This window comes from Drosophila bipectinata, chromosome 3R, assembly GCF_030179905.1.
Source record: "Drosophila bipectinata strain 14024-0381.07 chromosome 3R, DbipHiC1v2, whole genome shotgun sequence".
In the NCBI taxonomy this organism is placed as follows: domain Eukaryota; kingdom Metazoa; phylum Arthropoda; class Insecta; order Diptera; family Drosophilidae; genus Drosophila; species Drosophila bipectinata.
Genome location: NC_091739.1, coordinates 11,387,637 through 11,400,345, shown reverse-complemented (window position 1 = coordinate 11,400,345; position 12,709 = coordinate 11,387,637). Strand labels below are relative to the sequence as shown.

Here is a 12,709-nt window from a genome sequence, read left to right as displayed (position 1 = left end):
TTTGATAGGTATGAGATGGAGTATTGAAAAATTTTAAATCTGCCGCCATACCGTAGATATGGAACTTTTTTCGATAAATCAGATTCGATTCATCATCTGTCCGATTCGTGACATAACCACCAAATAGTCACAACAAACAGTCTTGTTGAATGGAAATTTAGATTAATTAACAATAAAAAGCGACTAGACATGTCGCACAAATATACCGACTTAATTAAGCTTGGCACCCAGTATGCCCGGCGAATGAACTATCTGTCAAATCGCATTTTTGGAGAAGTTGCCCGCAACACAAATGAGAAGTCCATGAAGGTTCGTCCGTCCAAGTAAATTGAAAATGTTTTTACCAAGAATATACTCTTGCTCCAGGTTGTTCGCATGTTCGCTGAGGAGCCCATCCACAAGCGCGACTATGTAGTCAACTGGTACCCCCGGCACGTGGAAACGCATCTGCTGATGAAGAACCTGCGCGACTACGGACTGTTCAGAGATGAGCACCAGGATTTCAAGGAGGAAATGAAGCGGTTGCGCAAGCTGCGTGGCAAGGCGCCTCCTAAAAAGGGAGAGGGCAAACGAGCCTCCAAGAAATAATGTACAAAATATACTAAATGTTAATGTTTTATTAAGTTAAATCTGCTTTTGGAGGCGGGTTAGTAGCTTCGCGTTTCCGGCAAAAACGACCTCATCGTTCTGCCGGCAGTCATATTCTACGGTGGATATCTTGCGCGATTTCATCAGCCGTACCGTCACTACGGTGTCCGTTTCAATGCGGCAAGGTTTAAGGAACCGGAAGTTCTGTTCCAGCACTACGGTTCCTGGTCCCGGCAACTTTGTTCCAATTATGCCAGCCACAACAGCGTTGAGGAGGGCGCCGTGCACTCGTCGCTCCTCCACTGGTATGTCTTGGCTGTGTATATGGTTGTAGTCTCCCGTGAACCGGGCAAATTTTTCCAGGTCTTGCTGTGTAAAGCGCTTAGTCAGTTGCACCTGCTGCAGCCCGGCTGGTGCTTGGCTGCTCCAGTGCCGGCAGAGCTGTCGCAGCATTCTGCAGTTCGATAATCTCAGACCTAGTGGCGAAATCTTCCAGCAACAGCTGACAGAGCTGAACGATGCGGAGGTCGTCCGATTTTTGCCTCCACTCTTGCACAGTCCTCAGAACAACCGGAACAAGAAGCAATTCCCGGTCGAATTCGCCGGCCTCCAAAAGCTGATAAAAGAGCGTAAGGCTGTGGAGCACAATTTCTGGGTGGTCCGTGCGCACAAACAAGTCGGTAATTAGCTTGAGATGTTCCCTGATAAACTTCGCCGCTGATTTGTCTGGAAAGTGAAAAAAATTCTAGTAAGAACTTAGGGAAATACTGATTTCTTACCCAAACAAATGTTACACAAGGCTGCGACTCCATGCAGTTTCAGATGGGGATTTGCTGATTCTAGAGATGCCGCAAACACATCGAGGGCTTCGGCCTGAAGTAAATAAGGCCAGTTAATAGGGTCATAGGAAAAGTTTGCCAAATTGGCGGTGACCTGTTCCTGCGCCTCTAAAATATAAAAAATTTAAAAAATTAAGGGGACATCATAACAGCAACAAGTTGCTATACTTACCTACGTTGGTGGTCGTGTAATACTCATCCACTAAATGAGCGATGTACTCCGGTCGCTCTATTCCCTCCGCAGGTGTCCTCTTCCTTAGGTTCCGATGACTAGAAAACATTAGACGGAGTAATCACTTAAATTTAAAAGAAATTCCTAAAATTTGTGGAAGAAGCTGTGACATTCACAACGAGAAACAGTCACACCAAACAACCGCCATCACCAATTGCGATAAAAATACCGAAAAATAAATAAGTTACAATTCAAAATAACAAACATTTTATGTCTTTATTTCTTTATATTTATCCTTCCATAATATAGGAGAGAACTATAGAAAATTTGAAAAAATATCTGATGTATATTATATTCCTATTTTTCAGAATTTCAAAGATGGATAATCGACCTCAATCTACCCAGAAAATTTGACAAAAAATCTACAAAATATTTTGTTCCTGGGTTTTGATTTAGATTGATGGAGAATCAATGTAGAAAGCTTTTAAGGCCTTTGTTGAAGCTTATATTGGTCCTCAATGCATTTTTCACCATGTTGAAGGGGATCCCCAAAAAAGATTTGACAAAATATATGGAAATTTTTGCAGATTTTAATCCAGACGTAGTATATACATAAATGCAGTTCAAAATAAGTTTATTGAAGTTGAAAATTTGGTTCAAAAATTTTTAGTGGAATCAAATGTCCCAGTAGAAAGATCATATCTTCCTTGTTAAGCATACTTTCTGTCCCTCTAATCGTTTCCCTTCAGGTACTGTCGCTACCAGCGAACTCCATATCGTTGCATTTGTCAAAGTGACTTCGGGCTGCCGCCACGGACTTTGGTGGGATGTTGAACAGCGGGTGGGTGGGCAGAAGCTCATTGATGGTGTCCCCGAGGACTTGAGGGCGGCTGGCGGATTCCGAGTGCTGGGCAATGGACACTCCGCTTAGGGTATAGCACGTATGGTACAGATCTTGGGGTCTGAAAAATAAAGGTGAGCTTTATTTGAAGCGAAACTAAACTTTTAGATGAACTTACTTTCCTGGCTTGTCGATGAGACCACCGTTCTGCTTCTGGCAGCAAAGTAGGATATACTCTTGCAGTGCCTCTACATCGAACAGAGCGTGATCCATTTCCTTGTCGTCTGCGGAGAGCGTGGCTTGCGTTATGGGTATGGTGGCTCCGACCCAAAAAGAATAGCATCCATCCACCAGCTTGTTTGTTCTACCCTGAAAACCGCCTTCATACCGCATCTGGCGTCGCAGTGTCCATTTAAGCAGAGCCTGCTTATCGCACTTGTCCGCTTCGTTAAGCAAGGCAAGGCCGGCAATGCCGCAGAATGTGTAGCCCCCGTGAGCCTCCAGATCGGGGGCGCCCCCAAATCCACCTTCATACGTTTGGCATCCAGCTATCCAGTCGCCGGTACCAGCGAACAGCTCTCGGAGCACAGGATCCGGCAGATTGACTACCTTGGCGCACGAAATGGCGCAGTATGCGCCCCTCACGTCCGTTTCTCCATCTACATGCAGGCGGAAGGAGCCGTCTGCTTCTCGCACGCTGAACAGGAATTGCACCAGCGTTGGTCGGTCAATGGCACGGTAGGCTTCCTCCGTACCGATGATGCACAGACTGTTCACCGCTGCGTATGTGGGTGCCAGATGGGCATACTGGCCAGGACCTCCGCCAAAGCCACCCGTTGGAGCACGGCATTTGGTAAGGAACTGCACCACCTGATCTTGGGTTTTATCATCAAAGTTAAAACTCAGCAATTGAGCTGCTTGCAGGATCCAGTAGATGCACCAAGGTCGGCTGCTGTCCAGGCACTCGTAGTTGGGCGGCAACCGGCGCAACATCGTGTCCAAGTAGTGCTGGTGCTCCAAACGGAAGAACTGGGAAAGGCGCGGGTGTGTAAAAAGCTGTGCTTCGAAGCGGTCGAAGCATTTCTCTATTGAGATCTCAGTCTTTTGCTGGAAAAAGCAATGGCTCTTATCTTTAGCCGCTTAAAGCAATACCGGAGGGATTACTCACCTGCTCGCGGGACGTTGCTGTGGACACCTTCTCATCGTCGTGCTTGCAGCTCCTTAGGCGCTGAAAGTCCCGGAATAATAGCAACTCTTCCTCCGGCTTCATGTTGTATGGAAACTGAAATTTATAGTTTAAAAATATTATTGGTTCGTTGAAATAATCTATTTTTAATATTTGCCTTAACAATAAACAAAAAGCGATTATCGAGTTATCGACTATCGATTTCTTTTCGTGTGCTGCCACATCGTTCAAACAAATGCATATGAATCCGTATCTTTTAATTTTTAACGATTTTGAAAAATTATGACGATTTGATTTTGACGATTTTTTTCTGACAAGTAATTAAAATTTTTATTTTTATTAAATTCACTAACCAAGTCTTGATGGAATTTTGATAAAGAAGTGCAACCATTTTTGAATTAAAAACGAAACTTGTTTATTTAAGAGCTTGGCTTTCCGGTCCCAGAAACCCTCTTCCTTATTCAAAACATTTCTTAAATTAAAAACATTTCTTATTTTTCGAATTAAAAGGGGTAAATATGGAAATCTCCTTTAAATTATTGGTTTTCTAATTCGAATTGTAACATCTGGTCCGGATTTAACTTTATAAACGCTGAGACATTAGGCTTTCGGTGGTGACAACATCTAAATTACTGCTGTGGGAGCTTAGTTGCGTCACAAAGGCTTCCATTGTATCCTCGCACTTCCAGGTGGAATATAGCTCAATAAACCCATAAACGGCAAGGCACACCACAAAATAGGCCACAAGAGTCATACCGATCTGAAACAGAATTAACAGTAAGATCTGCAACATCAACAAATATCAATTTATGAATATTGCTCGGACGGCGACATCACAAACTTACAATAGAGAGTCCTCTGAAGAACACCTTTAGACAATCCTTTTTGTTTAGTTTGGATATCCAGGACATAAGAGGCTCGGCTCCCGAACGCACATTCTTAGAGCTTGGGGTATCTGGAGCTATGCGTCCCCGAATGTCGCCCCAAGTATCAGCCCTGATGGGTAAGAACCAGTCATAATACAATTGCGTCAGAAGAGGGACCTCAATGGGGGACTTTTTCTGTACTTTCTTCTGGCTTGGAGATTCCTCTATGTGCTGGAAACACTCGATAAAGTCGGCCATCGTAAGATATTTTTTATTTTTAACGGACTTGTCACAATCTTCCGGACTTAGAGCCAAAGGACTTGCAGTGACAAGTGGGGGCGGCACCGCTTCTACGATTTTCTTTGGTTTTTCTTGCGGCTCCTGAGCAAAATAGAAGAATAAATTAAGCGAAATTTTAATAAAATTAATTTAAGGTAATAGAAAAAAAAAAAAAGTAAATGGAGCGTACAATTGCTCCATAGGCCCCGGCGAGATTCGAACTCACGATCTCCTGTTTACTAGACAGGCGCTTTAACCAACTAAGCCACGGCGCCATGCAGACAGTGACGGTTATTTTTCATACTAAAGCCCACTGCTTGCGATAAAATAAAGCAGTTTTATGCAAGTAACAGAAGGTGGCGCTATCGAATGCGTCTAGCAAAACTACCAATAGATGGCGTCATCAATATGTTTCAGTTTTTAAAATAATTTTAAATAAATTTGCATACAATTTTGTACAACTGTGAAAATATTTTAGGTGTTCTATATAGTTACTTTTGGAGGTCCACGCAGTTCCAAAAAATTGACATCATAAGCCCCTTGTTTGACCTGCTCCAGTTCATCTTCCGACAGGAAACCCCCGTAATCGAAGCCTTCGTTGGAAAAAGGATCGTAGAACTTTCCTTCCCCATGAATAAGTGGCACCCGTTCGCACCGACCCGAGTCCAGGTTGAAGAAGCTCCGTTGCCCAAAATAGCGCTCCTCGCAGTTCAGAGGCGTACAGTTGCGCAGGTAGTCCTTGTCCCAGTTCCCGCAGTCGACAAAGTCCTTGCGTTTACGCAGAGTTTGTTTCTTCGGATCCAGGACCTCGAATCGAGTGTCAAAGTGGAGTATCTGCCTCGAGGTAGAGACGGCATTTTGGGCATTTGTGGTGATTATTGAGATGGGGCAACTGCCCACTCGGTTGTAGAGGGACTACGTAATGGATTCATACCACTATTGGTTAATTAATAATATATTTAATAATTAATCTTACTACTGTTGGCCAGACCAAAGAAACCGTTTCAGTCTTTCCTGGTTCTATAGTTCCAAAATCTGCACCATAGACCCGACCCACCGCTGGCACCAATTCTCCTCGAGTGGTATTTACAACGCATTCCCCGTCCGAGGATATTACAAAGTCCACAGTTTCCCTTTTCGTACCCTTCAGGCGATTGATGACGGTCAGATCTATAATATGAATCCCATGATAATATGATAATACTACTCTGGGAGTAGAGCTTACCAAAGATCAGGCCAATGTCCTTTTCCCGAGGCACACGCACTATCACATTGGTGATGCATAAAGTGGCAAGGGTGTTCTGTCTTTGGAATAATATAATAGCCAAGGAAACTATGAGATATTTAAACATTTTTTGAGTGAATATGCTTGACTACTACAACAATCTCATTTTTAATGTTTTTCCTTCGATTAGTAATTCACTAAAGGATCTGTTTTTTTTTTTAATAAATGAAATTCCTTGGACATTACAAACCCTTAAGTTGCTCGCGATGATGGGGATCCCTAATGGCTTGTTGTTTAATTAAGTGTAATTTTAGTGGCCAGCAACCCTTAGGACTCAGAGTCCTTTGGCAAAGTTCAGCTTATCGTCCCGAGCACGTATCCATGGCCAAGTTTTCTGCATCCATTGCAATTTATGTTTTAATCATCAAATGCGACCCAATTAATCAACGTTGCCGGCCTTAATTTATGCGGCGGAACAGTGTTTTGAAGTAACCCGGCGCGACATGCCACGACAGGTGACATTCCGCCGAGGGGAACGGTGGGGATAGTGGGGGGAAAAGCCGAGTGCAATGCATATTCATAGCCATTGAGCCAAGCTGGGCCGTAATTTATGCCAAAACTCAAAACTAATTTGACAGGAAATAATTAATTTGGCATCGAAAGACCCGAAATAAAAGTGCTGCCAGCCAGTGCCAATTAAAATTATTTCGCTTTCATTACCCAATGGTGTATCCGTAATAAAAGTCTTACCAGAAAACCCAAAAAAAAAAATAAGAAAACCGAAACCAAAATACCAACCTCACAGCACACATCCAGCCCCAGAGACAAAGACAACGAAATAAAAGGCAAAAACTAAGCAAAAAAAAGTTTAAATAATGAAATCACTTCGCACCATCTCGAAATTGCTCATTAACATTTTGTGTTTGCGATATCAACTTGTGAAAATCGCAGGGCCCAGCAGAGTCTGCAGCGAATGGTGTCCGGACTCCAGACCAGGCCAGGACGGGCCATACCAGACCAGGCCCAGATGCAGACCCAGACTCCGAGGCAGCAACTGCTACTTGGCTTTTATTTATTATGCCATGTTGTTGCTGGTGTCGCTTGATGTTGTCGTTGTTGGGGCGTTGCTGTTGCTGACTCTTATTAGTTGGGTCAGTTCGTCTTACTTTTTTTTTGTTGTTTTTGGTTTGTGGTGAAGGCGGATGAGGTGTGAAATCTGTATCCCTCCGATGGGTTGTCCCCCAATGCCTGTTTCGTCTTCGGGTCGTGATTTGTCTGCGAAAGACAAAAACAACTTCTCGGACTTTGGCAATTTTTCTAAAGGTCGTTTGCTTTACCTTTACATTTGCCTTTGCTCAATGAAATTGGCTCAGCTTCTGTAAAGACACTGGGAAAAATAAATATATCCTTACTATATATATTTATATTGAAAATATGAAATCTAAAGAGCAAGATATACAATGGTATACAATGCCCTCTGCATCCTTGACCACCACTGCGTATACTTGTTTTTGAAATGAAAATATTTCTGCTGGTGCATCAGAGACATCCCAGCAGCATGAAGCCAGTCAAAGTCACAGTCACAGATAAGAGTACTGCCAGGATGACTGCCAGCCAGGATGGTGTATTCCAGTAGCCATTCGATTTATGTTAAATAAGCTGAACGCAAGCTCAGTTTGTTGTAAAATACCAATTGCCAGGGCTCGGAGGAGTAAGAGATTCCTCTGTGATTCACGTTTCTGCTTCATCCGATTTTTGTTTTTATTTTTATTTTTGTTGGTTCTTCAGTCCTTGTTGCTACTGGTTGCTACCTGGTGCTGTTGTCGTTGGTGCTGAATCAGATTTCTTAATTTAATTGGCTTTATGCAAGAAATTCTCGCTTTTTCCTGGCTGACTTTATAGACAAACTGTCTGCAGGTCCTGCTCCTGCTGGTGCTCCTGCTGCAGGAATCGTGGGAATCATACATATATATAGAGGCGCGTGCAGAATAACTGCAGATGCAAAACAGCTTAACCCAATTTTATTCAAAAGCCCGGCATCAGAGCACAAAAATCAATAAGGCCTTCGCCGAGGAAACAAAAGAAAATGCAGCACGTAATTGCAAGTTATGAGCAGCAGCCGGAATGGCCAACAAGAAACGTGGCCAACAACGTCTGACCGGGCCAGAATAAAATGAAAATCGTTGAAGTTTTCCATCATCGCGTGCAGCCTGGCAGCGTTTTAAGAACAATTGCAGTGCATTTAAGCATAAATGCAAGCGAAAAGTTTGCCTCCCCTGCTTTACCGGCCTCCCCCTGCCTGGGCTTCTACCTCTGCCTCTCCCTACCTCCCTACCTGCGACACTTAATCATCGGCGTGAAATCAAGAAAAAGAAATGCCCAAGTTAAGGCCAACTGCGGATTTGGCTCCTCACTGCTCCCATTCTCCATTCATTTGCAGCCACATTCCCATTCCATTCCAGGGAGTGTACACTGTACATATATAATTAAGCCATAAATTCTGTTCTTATGATTTTCCACAAAGTTATGAATTTATGGCAGCCTACAAAGCACTCAAACACAGACCCACTCACAGCGCTCACATACATAAACAATAATTTGCGGCCAAAACGGAAGTGAATTTAAATGCGCGCGCATGCGAAATGGAAGCACTTCCTCCCCGCCACATCTAGGTCCTACTCCCCCCTCCTGTCTTTTAGCCAAGAATCCGTCGAGAGAAGACCAATCGCAGTTGCTCCGGCCATGTTTGCCCATTAAACGTCTACCACTTTGGCCAGACCTCGTAAATTTAACGCTTTTAAGTTTTATTTCTTTCAGTTTTTTTTTCCAACTTGAGTTCTGTTTTTTGTTTTCGTTGATGGATCGTCCATGGACGCTGGGAGGGAGGGGTCTAATAAAATTTAAATATTTATTGTACTCCATATTTTGTTCCATGCAAATTTCGGGTCCAAAACCTACAATTTATGAAGAGCAGCCGCAGCCGAGGGTGTCGTCGTCCATTTCAGCTACGAAATGTACACCGCATTGGCGGCATTTATTGCATGAAATTGCGACCTGGCTGCAGTTGCCCTTAAGGAGGGGGACCACTGACTCCTTACTAGGTTAATTAGCATAATCGCTTTTGAAATTGCAACCCGAAACTTGTGGCCATCTCCTCCGGGTCTGGGCCGAGCCCGGGCGCAGCAACTGGCGCGTATCTTGACGTTGCTAATCGCACTTGGTGCTCCCTTTTCTCTGGATCCCCTGATCCTCGCTGGTTGTCAAGATCCCGCGAAAACGTCCGACAAAAAAATTAATACAATAATTACGGCAATTACGCAAAATGTTCATGAGTGCTCGTGTCATGGCTGCTTCCTAATGCGAAAATAATGTAATTAATTTTGGGCCATTCACTGGAGCCCTATCAGGTGGGAGAGAGTAGAGCCCTATGAACCCATTATGAACTTAAACCTATGATTATTCTTAACGAGAAGAAGTTTTGAGGTGAGTCTATTTTTAAAGAAAATTCTTCTAGTATTCTGGTATAAATATTTAAGCTGTTTTTGATTTAAGTGTTTTGATGATTCATTTATAATTCGTTTAAGATTTTCCTCATATTTTTAAGAATAGTTTAATACCCTTTAAATAAAAGTGCATTCCTTAGTTCCCTTCGTAAGGTGCCTGTAAGAGATCCTTCATAAAAGTATATCCTTGCAAAAGCAGCAGGACCCTGCTCAGGGATATTCAAAATGACTTGTCACTACCGCGGTGTCTCCCAAGTGAGCAGGTGCAATGGCAGCGGCGACAGGGAGACGCGACTCGTGCTCCAGAGTCCTTGTTTTCATAAAATTGCCATATTAATGCGGAAAATCTTTGGGCAGGAGCCGGAGTAATCGCAGGCAGGGAGGCAGGGTATGAGGGGCCGTGCAAGGTGTTCAGCAGGCCATCAATTGGTGCACCTCGACATGTTCCTGAGCTCGTTTCTGGAGTTTTTTTTTGTGCCTCACCAGCCGCTCCACATGCTTGACATTGATGCAATTTCATTTGCCGGCAGCTGACTGTAACCCTCTCCCTGTGGCCCCTCATATCCGCACTTAGTCGCAGCAATTAAACGAGATTAAATCGAAAAGCCAGCGAAAAGCTGCTCAAAGTGGAATTCCAGGGCAGTGATGCACCGAAAACAATGTATCGAGTTTTGGTTTAATCTTAGTTATATTAAAACAGTGGATAAATTGATGAGCTAGATAATTTAATCCTTAAAAGAGTAATATTATTAATTATTAAAACTTTATTAAAAAGAACCTTACATTTCTCCAAGTGGACACTAAGACGTGGTACTACCTCTGCCATGTCCATGCTCAGCTCGAGCTGCAATTATATTTGAAAATGTAATAAAATATGGATGGAGTTGCAAGTTGCAACAAAGCGCAGACGGATTTGCATAAATATTTTTTTGTTGCACAAAGTACTGGCAAACAATTTCATTGTTGCCACTCACTCGGGACGGCGGGGCATAAATTACCATCATGGCCAGGCAACTGGACTAAAACAGAGCTTATCTCGGCGGCGAAATTAGCTGATAATATGCAAAACACGCCGCCAAATTGCAGCTTGAGCCAAATTTCAAATTGTTACCCTTCGCAAATAAACACGAGCATGCCCAGGCAGTGGAGCCTCATTCTAAAATCAAATTAAAATTTAAGAGCTCCTAGCACTAAGCATCTTGTAATGATTTTATTTTCAGGCAGTGGAACTTTTAGGCAGTGGTCACTGTAATTTCCTCATATATCCTTGAGCTCTTGAATGTGTTATGCAGTCTATATTTTTTCGAGTTTTATTACCTTTGCAGTGAATTACCAAGAAATAAATTGGGTTGATGGATTTTTATATATTTGTACATGAAGGTATGTATGTATGTAGTCCATATAAGTATAAATTTTCACTTGGATTCAAGTGTGATAAGCTTGATTTAGAAACATGTCTTGAAATGATGAGTGATGTTCGAAACTCACGTTTTATAAAGCAAGAATTTAATATGGTGTGATATATATTAGGATTAAATATATATTTTTATTTAAATTAATGGATTCCCAGACTGGCTCCTAACCATATTGAATAAACTTTCTTATTTCTTATTTCTAATCTGTCCTATCCTATCATATCTTTAAGCTACTTGGATCTGATTCAATAACGTACTATAACAGTGTGTTTAAATAATTTAAGATTAAATATATTGCTCTTGATATATATATATCACAATATATGTAATGCGTGCTACCTTATCAATATGATTAAAAAAAACTATTTCCTTGAAAAAAAGTGAAAACATTGACACTGCGGTTTGTTTTGTTATCTTGCTGTTGCTGTGATCTTGGTTTTTCCATTAGCCAGATGAAAATAAATTGGAAAAGTGCCAGTTCTGTGGGCCAGTTTCTTATGAGACACCTCGAAATGGTCTTAGACATGAGGGCGCCGTGGCTTAGTTGGTTAAAGCGCCTGTCTAGTAAACAGGAGATCGTGAGTTCGAATCTCGCCGGGGCCTACGCTTAAGATTCCTTAAAATTGGGGATTTATAAGCGAGTGAGTGATAGTTTTTTTTTCTATTTTCTATTTTTTGTAGCTACAGTAGTTTTGAATCATTTAAATGGCTACAAATTGTCTCATTTAAACATAGAAACGCTTCTGATTTCACAATTGCAGCGTCAATGCCAATTTGCAGTGTTGTCAGTTGTGGAATTGAGATTCTAATGAGTTGATTGAAGGCTGCAAGATTGGAGTGCAGTCTCGCTCTCTCAGGCTATTTGATTAGTGGACCCCATCCGTCCCAGAATCAGCTCCGGCATGGTGTGGAAACTGAAAACTGGAAACGGCAAACGGCAGCGGCGGCAAATGTCCATCAAATGTCACGATCTGCTGCCTGTGCAGATCAATCGACCGATCGATCGATCGAACAGATCGCTTTGGGAAGGATAATTACCCGGATCACGCAACTGCAGTGGAGCGGAGCAATTGCAGTTTGAAGTCGGCAGTCTGCAGTTGGCAGTCTAGGCTAGAACCTAGAACCTCGAACCTAGTCGGGTGACCTTGCAACCGCAATTCCCACCCCGCCCCAGGATTTGGCCAACATCTGGCTGCACATCCCTGTCACATAGCCCGACTCCTGTCAGTGTCAGAGGGCGTTGCCTCATCATCCGTTGCTTATTCGGGATTAACTTTCCATGTTTCCAGCACATGACTGACCGGATCAGGTGGGTAGGGGAGTGAGTACGTCCAGGACGAGGACGAGGACGAGGACCCTCGAGGGGCTTAACATGTGCAATTCCTGGATGGGATAAGGTACATTGACAGGTTCGGGCCGCAGAAATTATGTTGCCAATGCGTTGAGCCAAGTCTCCTGCCGTTGTCGGCAATTATTTATTATCCTGTGTGTGCCCGCAGCCATTGCCACTCTTGTACTTCCCTTCTGCCCCTCACCACCTATTCTCCACCGCCGCCTCCTGACTCTCCTGTTGGCCAAATCACTGCCGCCACATTGTCGTCGTCGCCATTTAACTTGGCTTTCAGCTCTGGCTGTGGCTCTGTGTTTTGCTTTTGTTTTTCCCTCCACTTCTGTATTTCATAAATTTTCGTGGTTGATTTTTTCCCATTGCCGTTGTTGCTTTTGTTGCTCTGGGCGACGCCTTGTTGTTTTTGTAACCACCGCCTGCTGCGACTCAGATTCCTTGCCACCGCTC

At 43.1% G+C, this 12,709-nt stretch overlaps 4 protein-coding genes and 2 non-coding genes across 10 annotated transcripts; 2 read left to right on the top strand and 4 right to left on the bottom strand.

The window, feature by feature from the left end:
* Positions 1–104: 104 nt before the first annotated feature.
* Positions 105–623, top strand: mRpS33 (mitochondrial ribosomal protein S33). Its single transcript, XM_017247267.3, has 2 exons — positions 105–309; positions 367–623. Exons 1-2 carry the CDS (start codon positions 190–192, stop codon positions 586–588), a joined length of 342 nt encoding a protein of 113 aa, XP_017102756.1. The 5' UTR covers positions 105–189; the 3' UTR covers positions 589–623.
* On the bottom strand, positions 604–1,980 carry LOC108129303 (armadillo repeat-containing protein 7). Of its 3 annotated transcripts, none has more exons than XM_017247266.3 (4): positions 1,600–1,980; positions 1,368–1,535; positions 1,096–1,314; positions 604–998 (listed from the first exon to the last, which is right to left on the bottom strand). In XM_017247266.3, exons 1-4 carry the CDS (start codon positions 1,706–1,708, stop codon positions 625–627), a joined length of 870 nt encoding a protein of 289 aa, XP_017102755.2. In that variant the 5' UTR covers positions 1,709–1,980; the 3' UTR covers positions 604–624. The 3 variants fall into 3 exon arrangements, with proteins under 3 accessions (XP_017102755.2, XP_017102754.2, XP_043067909.1); XM_017247265.3 differs by having other exon boundaries at positions 825–1,314; positions 1,368–1,461; positions 1,522–1,535; positions 1,600–1,976; XM_043211974.2 differs by having other exon boundaries at positions 825–1,314; positions 1,600–1,965.
* A 187-nt stretch (positions 1,981–2,167) lies between these two features.
* On the bottom strand, positions 2,168–3,923 carry Fntb (Farnesyl transferase beta subunit). Of its 2 annotated transcripts, XM_017247276.3 has the most exons (4): positions 3,784–3,923; positions 3,609–3,722; positions 2,619–3,547; positions 2,168–2,561 (listed from the first exon to the last, which is right to left on the bottom strand). In XM_017247276.3, exons 2-4 carry the CDS (start codon positions 3,708–3,710, stop codon positions 2,345–2,347), a joined length of 1,248 nt encoding a protein of 415 aa, XP_017102765.2. In that variant the 5' UTR covers positions 3,711–3,722; positions 3,784–3,923; the 3' UTR covers positions 2,168–2,344. The 2 variants fall into 2 exon arrangements, with proteins under 2 accessions (XP_017102765.2, XP_017102764.2); XM_017247275.2 differs by lacking the exon at positions 3,784–3,923 and having other exon boundaries at positions 3,609–3,776.
* A 119-nt stretch (positions 3,924–4,042) lies between these two features.
* LOC108129413 (uncharacterized) lies at positions 4,043–6,162 on the bottom strand. Of its 2 annotated transcripts, none has more exons than XM_017247396.3 (5): positions 5,997–6,162; positions 5,748–5,941; positions 5,267–5,686; positions 4,472–4,873; positions 4,043–4,410 (listed from the first exon to the last, which is right to left on the bottom strand). In XM_017247396.3, exons 1-5 carry the CDS (start codon positions 6,121–6,123, stop codon positions 4,210–4,212), a joined length of 1,344 nt encoding a protein of 447 aa, XP_017102885.2. In that variant the 5' UTR covers positions 6,124–6,162; the 3' UTR covers positions 4,043–4,209. The 2 variants fall into 2 exon arrangements, with proteins under 2 accessions (XP_017102885.2, XP_070137297.1); XM_070281196.1 differs by having other exon boundaries at positions 4,043–4,386; positions 5,997–6,160.
* Positions 4,973–5,046, bottom strand: TRNAT-AGU (transfer RNA threonine (anticodon AGU)). Its single transcript has one exon. It is a non-coding gene; the product is annotated as a tRNA-Thr (tRNA).
* A 5,281-nt stretch (positions 6,163–11,443) lies between the features above and the next one.
* On the top strand, positions 11,444–11,517 carry TRNAT-AGU (transfer RNA threonine (anticodon AGU)). Its single transcript has one exon. It is a non-coding gene; the product is annotated as a tRNA-Thr (tRNA).
* The last annotated feature ends 1,192 nt before the right edge of the window (positions 11,518–12,709 follow it).

What these genes read in the sequence shown, in the direction of transcription:
- Fntb (XM_017247276.3), bottom strand. Translation starts at nt 3,710, where the DNA reads ATGAAGCCGGAGGAAGAGTTGCTATTATTCCGGGACTTTCAGCGCCTA. An exon ending in CAGCAACGTCCCGCGAGCAG is followed by an intron (nt 3,548 to 3,608) that starts GTGAGTAATCCC and finishes TGCTTTTTCCAG; the next exon opens with CAAAAGACTGAGATCTCAAT. An exon ending in CTCATCGACAAGCCAGGAAA is followed by an intron (nt 2,562 to 2,618) that starts GTAAGTTCATCT and finishes TTTATTTTTCAG; the next exon opens with ACCCCAAGATCTGTACCATA.
- LOC108129413 (XM_017247396.3), bottom strand. Translation starts at nt 6,123, where the DNA reads ATGTTTAAATATCTCATAGTTTCCTTGGCTATTATATTATTCCAAAGA. An exon ending in GGACATTGGCCTGATCTTTG is followed by an intron (nt 5,942 to 5,996) that starts GTAAGCTCTACT and finishes TTCATATTATAG; the next exon opens with ATCTGACCGTCATCAATCGC. An exon ending in CTTTGGTCTGGCCAACAGTA is followed by an intron (nt 5,687 to 5,747) that starts GTAAGATTAATT and finishes TCCATTACGTAG; the next exon opens with TCCCTCTACAACCGAGTGGG.
- mRpS33 (XM_017247267.3), top strand. Translation starts at nt 190, where the DNA reads ATGTCGCACAAATATACCGACTTAATTAAGCTTGGCACCCAGTATGCC. An exon ending in CAAATGAGAAGTCCATGAAG is followed by an intron (nt 310 to 366) that starts GTTCGTCCGTCC and finishes CTCTTGCTCCAG; the next exon opens with GTTGTTCGCATGTTCGCTGA.
- LOC108129303 (XM_017247266.3), bottom strand. Translation starts at nt 1,708, where the DNA reads ATGTTTTCTAGTCATCGGAACCTAAGGAAGAGGACACCTGCGGAGGGA. An exon ending in TTACACGACCACCAACGTAG is followed by an intron (nt 1,536 to 1,599) that starts GTAAGTATAGCA and finishes TTTATATTTTAG; the next exon opens with AGGCGCAGGAACAGGTCACC. An exon ending in CCTCCGCATCGTTCAGCTCT is followed by an intron (nt 999 to 1,095) that starts GTCAGCTGTTGC and finishes GCCAAGCACCAG; the next exon opens with CCGGGCTGCAGCAGGTGCAA.